General features: G+C 52.8%; 1 protein-coding gene across 2 annotated transcripts in view; it reads left to right on the forward strand.

The window, feature by feature from the left end:
* Positions 1–6,208, forward strand: part of PDXP (pyridoxal phosphatase) — a 9,577-nt gene extending 3,369 nt beyond the window's left edge. Inside the window, exons 2-3 of one of the 2 annotated variants that reach the window (XM_023222059.2) lie at positions 2,384–2,481; positions 4,839–6,208. In XM_023222059.2, coding sequence (XP_023077827.1) covers positions 2,384–2,481; positions 4,839–5,021 — 281 coding nt within the window. In that variant the 3' untranslated portion in view covers positions 5,022–6,208. The remainder of the gene's footprint in view (positions 1–2,383; positions 2,482–4,838) is intronic. The other variant, XM_023222057.2, reaches the window with a different exon arrangement.
* The last annotated feature ends 471 nt before the right edge of the window (positions 6,209–6,679 follow it).

Raw genomic sequence — 6,679 nt, forward strand, 5'->3', positions numbered from 1 at the left:
GCGGTGCGGGGTGCGGTGCGGTGTGGTGCGGTGCGGTGCGGTGTGTGGTGTGGTGTGGTGTGTGGTGTGGTGTGCGGTGCGGTGTGTGGTGCAGTGCGGGGTGCGGTGCGGTGTGTGGTGTGGTGTGGTGTGTGGTGTGGTGTGGTGCGGTGTGTGGTGCGGTGTGTGGTGTGGTGTGTGTGGTGTGGTGTGGTGTGTGGTATGGTGCAGTGTGACGGTATTAAAAGCCCTCATGATGCTTATGTCTGAAATAATGCAAATATCTCACCCCCAATTCCTCCTCCCCCGCCCCAGGGACCTCCAGAATTGTGTGTTTATCTTGTCACCACATGACAGCCACTTGAGCTAACAAATGGAAAGGCTGCTGTCTTAGGAATACGTCATCAGCATAACATGCAGAGCCGTGGATTAGAGTGGAGGGGACTGGAATGATGGTGGCCTGAGAGACGTCGGCCTGAGAGAGGCCCAGATGCCCCTGCTAGGAGGCTCGCTCCCTGGGGTCAGGATCTTTGTAATGTTGACTGCCCTGTCCTGTGTCTCGCATGTAGTTGGGCCTTAGTGAATATTAGCTGAATGAAGGAAGTGGGACACAGGGCCCAAAGGTGATCAACTCCATCCTGGTGGGGAAGGACAGCGTTGGGGCCATTCTTGAGCTCAGAAGAACATTTTGAGATGACTCAGTGAAAGCCCTTTCCGTCCCAGAAGGAATTGCTTACCAATGGAGCACATGGCTTTTATTCTCTCTTTTTCGTTTGTTTTCTGTTTTTTGTGTTTGTTTTTTTGAGACATAGTTTCACTCTGCTGCCCAGGCTGGAGTGCAGTGGCGCCATCTCGGCTCACTGTAATCTCTGCCTCCCAGGTTCAAGCAATTCTCCTACCTCAGCCTCCCCAGTGGCTGGGATTACAGGTGCACACCACCACGCCTGGCTAATTTTTAATCTCTACCAAGTTCTTAAAACAGGCATGTCACAAGATGTCAGATGAAGGGAGAACTCCCAGGGGTGTTGCCCTGGGCCAGCCTGAAAGCATGAGTTCTGGCCCACCTCGGCCTTGATCTTGTGACCCTGGGAAGTTCCTCTTCCTCATCTGGGGGCAGCAGGGCTGAGGATTCTTGCTCTCCCCACCTGTTTTCCCCTTTGTTCCCCTTCCCCATCTTTGCCTTTGGCTTCACTGAGTGGAGTGTTGTCGGCTATGGGAAGGGAGACAGGAGGCCCAGAGCATTTGGGGTCAGACCAGTGGCACACTGAGAAATGTGGAATAGCAGGGAAAGCCATGATTATACCATGTACTGGCTTCTGTGGTGTAAATGCTCCCAATACAGCCAATCTTGAGCTACCAACGTGAAGTCAGTCCCTGAACGTAGGGCTGGGAAGAGATGTGCAGTAGCACACACCTTCATACCAATTTCCACCATCACAGGTATGGTGGAACTTCAAGAGCAAAACGAGCAGAGGTTAGTGGTGAGTTTTGAGAACTTACTACCTTTGTTTTAAACATTATCATTGGCCGGGCGCGGTGGCTCAAGCCTGTAATCCCAGCACTTTGGGAGGCCGAGACAGGCGGATCACGAGGTCAGGAGATCGAGACCATCCTGGCTAACACGGTGAAACCCCGTCTCTACTAAAAAAAAAAAAACAAACAAAAAAAAAAAAACATTATCATTTAGGCCGGGTGCAGTGGCTCACGCCTGTGATCCCAGCACTTTGGGAGGCCGAGGCGGGTGGATCATTTGAGGTCAGGAGTTCGAGACCATCCTGGCCAACATGGTGAAACCCCATCTCCATTAAAAATACGAAAATTAGCCCGGTGTGGTGACACGCGCCTGTAATCCCAACTACTCGGGAGGCTGAGGCAGGAGAATGGCTTGAACCCAGGAGGTGGAGGTTGCTGTGAGCTGAGATCGCTCCATTGCACTCCAGCCTGGGTGACAGAGCGAGACTCCATCTCTAAATAAATAAATAAATATAAAAAGCATTATCATTTAGTTGTAAATTTGTAAGCTGACTTTTTTTTAGACAGGGTCTTGCTCTGTTACCCAGGCTGAAGTACAGTGACGTGATCACAGCTCACTTTAACCTCAAACTCTTGGGCTCAGGCCCTCTTCCTGCCTCAGTCTCCTGAGTAGCTGGGACTACGGGTGTATACCCCTGCACCCCACTATAATCCTGTGTCTACTTCTCTTCACTCATTACCCTCCTGTACCCCCAGGATTTAATATCAGTGACTGTGTGGGTCAGTGGCCAACTGAGAGTCAGTGACAGAGCTCTGTCCACGGCCCCAGTCTACTAATAGTCTACTGGGCTGTTAACCTGTCCACACACACTGACCACTGCCAAGTAGTCTCTGCTGCCACTGGCTCTTCTCTGACTCGAACCCTCCACAGTGGAGGGTCCTCCTTTTGCTCCTGCCTCCCCTGCAGGGCCAAATTCGCAAGATGACAGCAATGAAGAGTGCCCTGGACTGGAGGTCGGTGTTACAAAGGCCAGTAATTTTTTTTATTCTTTGTAGAGACGGGATTTCATGGTGCAGGCTGGGCCTTTTATTTGTTTGTTTATTTTAAATGCAGCTGTGCCTGGAATAAGTTGACTTTTTTTTTTCTTTTTTTTTTTTTTTTGAGTCGGAGCCTTGCTCTGTCACCCGGACTGGAATGCTGCAATGGTGCGATCTCAGCTCACTGCAGCCTCCCGGGCTTAAGTGATTCTCCTGCCCCAGCCTCCTGAATAGTTGGGATTACAGGCATGTGCCACCGCGTCTGGCTGATTTTTGTGTTTTTAGTAGAGGCTGGGTTTTACTATATTGACCAGGCTGGTCTTAAACTCCTGACCTCAGACGATCCACCCCGCTCAGACTCCCAAAGTCCTGGGATTACAGGCATGAGCCACGGCACCCAGCCAACTTTTCTTTTTTTTTTTTTTTTTTAAATATATATGTATATTTATTTAAGTAGGAATGTGATCTCCCTGTGTTACCCAGACTGGTCTTGAACTCCTGGGCTCAAGCAGTCCTCCCACCTGTGCTTCCCAAAGTGCTGGGATTACAGGCATGGGCCCCTGTACCCAGCCATAAGTTGACTTTTTTTTTTTTTTTTTTTTTTTTTTGAGACGGAGTCTCGCTTTGTCACCCAGGCTGGAGTGCAGTGGCCGGATCTCAGCTCACTGCAAACTCCGCCTCCCAGGTTTACGCCATTCTCCTGCCTCAGCCTCCCAAGTAGCTGGGACTACAGGTGCCCGCCACCTCACCCGGCTAGTTTTTTGTATTTTTTTTAGTAGAGACGGGGTTTCACCGTGTTCGCCAGGATGGTCTCGATCTCCTGACCTCTTGATCCGCCCGTCTCGGCCTCCCAAAGTGCTGGGATTACAGGCTTGAGCCACCGCGCCCGGCCATAAATTGACTTTTAATAGTACCTTCCTTTGGCTGGGCGCAGTGGCTCACGCCTGTAATCCCAGCACTTCGGGAGGCCAAGGCGGGCGGATCACGAGGTCAGGAGATCGAGACCACGGTGAAACCCTGTCTCTACTAAAAATACAAAAAATTAGCCGGGCATGGTGGTGGGTGCCTGTAGTCCCAGCTACTCGGGAAGCTGAGGCAGGAGAATGGCGTCAGCCTGGGAGGCAGAGCTTGCAGTGAGCCAAGATCGTGCCACTGCACTCTAGTCTGGGCGACAGAGCGAGACTGTGTCTCAAAAAAAAAAAAATAGTACCTTCCTTTAATGCCCAGCTCATAAAATTCCTGCAAAGGAAACAATTTGTACTCCCAGGTCAGAGCTGGGTTGGACCCATGCAAATGCAAATCCTTTTGCTGCCACTTATGAAGCTGTACAACCCTGGGCAAGTTACTTAATGTCCCTGAGCCTTGGCATTCTCATCTGTAAAATGGGCTTCCATAAACACCCAGCACAGGCCAGGCGGTTTAGAATATGCTTAGTAAATGGTGATTATCATCATTTGTTCAGGGACATTAGCATGAAGGCAGAATGTTCTGGCACAAAGACACGTCTGTGGGACAGGCACAGTGGACTTATTGTATGAGGCAGGATGGTACTGGGCTGGGAGACAGGACTGTCCTTTAGTTCTATACAGTCCTCCTATTGTTGGACACTTGGGCGTGTTCCACAGTTTGGCTTATCAGTTACTGTAGCCCCAGACATCTTCCAGCCTGCAGCTTTTTGTCTCCAGTTGGAATTCTCTTCTTGTGATCACTTTCCCGGGGGAGGCGGACTGGGTCAGAGGTGTGAACATTTCTGTGCCCCGCTGTGTTCCAAAGGGGCTGTGCCAGTTTCTGACGCCAGCCGCGTGACTTCTTGCAGCAGTAACCACAACTGCTATTTGTTAAGTGCAGCTCCATTTACAAAGCACTTGCCCCTGTGATGTCCAGCGCCCCTTTGGAGGTAGGCATTGCTTGAATTCCGCTTTTGCAGGAGTCTGGAGAAACTCGGGGTGGTCGAGTGGTTTGCCCAAAGGCCCACAGCTGCCAGGGTGAAATCGCAAACCTCAGGCAGGACTGACCAAGCCAGGCCCTGTTTACTTGCAGTGGCTCCACCCATCCTCACAATACCCACATGAGATAAGTGCTGTAGACATCCCCGTATTAGAAATGGGAAAATCAAGGCACAGAGAGGATAGCCAGCCTGTCAAGAACGGTGGAGATGGAGTCCTGATGCCGGCATCTGGTTGCCCTCTCTACCCTTAGCCACTACAGTAAGACTCAGAAGTGGGCTTTCTGGCTCGTGTCAGCGGCTGATTTGACCCCGGCACAATCTGCCTCCCTGGACTTCCAGTTTCAGGGCCTGACGCTGTCCCTGCCGCCCTCCTGCTGACTGCGTCTTCATCTCCCTACAGGCACCGGGAGCCTGGCCGCTGCGGTGGAGACGGCCTCGGGACGCCAGGCCCTGGTGGTGGGCAAGCCCAGCCCCTACATGTTCGAGTGCATCACAGAGAACTTCAGCATCGACCCCGCACACACACTTATGGTGGGTGACCGCCTGGAGACCGACATCCTGTTCGGCCACCGCTGCGGCATGACCACCGTGCTCACGCTCACAGGAGTCTCCCGCCTAGAAGAGGCCCAGGCCTACCTGGCAGCTGGCCAGCACGATCTCGTGCCGCATTACTATGTGGAGAGCATCGCAGACTTGACAGAGGGGTTGGAGGACTGAGCCCACTGCACCTGCAGCCACAGGCCCACCCCTCCCCACTCCCTGATCCTGTAGGTGGAGGCGATGGGTCACGAGCCGTGTTACACACCACTGGCTCCTTGGCCCAGTTCTGCACCCGGGTGGGGCTGGGACCTGGGGAAGGTTTGAGGGCCCTTGCAACCCCCTCCCAGCAGTGGCTGGGCACTCTTTGCTGCCCCAGAAGCTGGTCCCCTACAGATTCATCTTGGCCTGACCCAGCCAGGTGGACTTATTTCCTGCCCTGTCACCTCCCCTCCTTGAAATCTGGGCCCTGGTGCCCGCTGAAGATTTCCTCTAGCCCTGAGCACTTAGTCTTCTCCCCCTTCCCTGGGTCTTCTAGAGCTCTCTCTGCCCCTTGGGTCCTGGCCCTTGGGTCCTTGTCAACCAGAGGTCTAGGGAACCACAACCCTTATTTTCCTGAGTGCCGGCAAAGGCTGTGACAGTGACCTCATCGATGTTGGGTCCTGTGGGGTACCAGTCTAGGTTCCTAAGTAACAGTGACCCTTTTCATCCTGGAGCCCGAGTGGACCAGTCAGAAGCCTAAGTGACGATGACCCTCGCATGTCCTAGGTCCCTGAGTGGACCCGTCAGGACCCCAAGTGATAGTGACCCAGTGGTCTTTTAGATCCTCAGTAGAACAATCCAGAAGCCTAAGAGACAGTGGCCCCTTGATAATCTGGGTCTCACGGGACCAGCCAGGGGTCCAGGTTTCAGTCCATAAATAACAGTGGTCCATGTCCTGAAGACACCCCTCCTCTACAAAGACTGTGATGCTCTGGGGCTTCTGTGGCCAAGCCCCACCCTTTCCTGGTCATGGTACCCGTACAGTGTTGATGGCCACAGCTCGAAGGGGGGCTTTCATGTCTCCCTGTGCAGTCAGTGTTTGCAGTACCACCTCTCTCCCGTGCCCATTCTTGGCTATTTATTTAATTTATGTGTGCCAGTGACGGTGGGTGGGGGCTGGGCCTTCCCCGCCACCTCCACCCCTGTTGTGACCTGTCCTTCCGTACTTAATAAAGTGCGCGTGGGAGTGTTCACCTGTGTTCGAGTCCATGTTTGGGGAGGGAGGAGGACCCCCTGCTGGAGCCTGCTCTCCCTGGAGCTGGCCTGACACATTGTTCCCTGCATGAAATGACCCATTCCCGTTTCTGAGTGTCTTCTGTGTGTAGCGATACCTTGAGTCAAGAGCACTTTGTATGTCGCTGAATCTTTGTGTACCGACTGACTTCAGTGCTTTGGAAAACCCAGCATGTTTGAATTATTCATTCCTTTACAGCAGGAAATGGGGGATTGGAAATATGATGTTAACTTACCAAGGGTGAACAGCTGGACGCTGTGCTCGCCTTATGCAGGATTTGAACATGCATTGGCTGACTGTAGGAAGCTGTAGCCCCCCCGCTGGAGACACTGAGAAGGGAGACAGGAGGGCGGAGGATGAGGTCTCAACCTCAGGAAGCTCAGGGGAGATGCTCTTTGAGACATCCTCACACCTGGGATGCTGCCAGT

The sequence above is a fragment of the Piliocolobus tephrosceles genome, chromosome 19, assembly GCF_002776525.5.
Source record: "Piliocolobus tephrosceles isolate RC106 chromosome 19, ASM277652v3, whole genome shotgun sequence".
Classification (NCBI taxonomy): Eukaryota; Metazoa; Chordata; class Mammalia; order Primates; family Cercopithecidae; genus Piliocolobus; species Piliocolobus tephrosceles.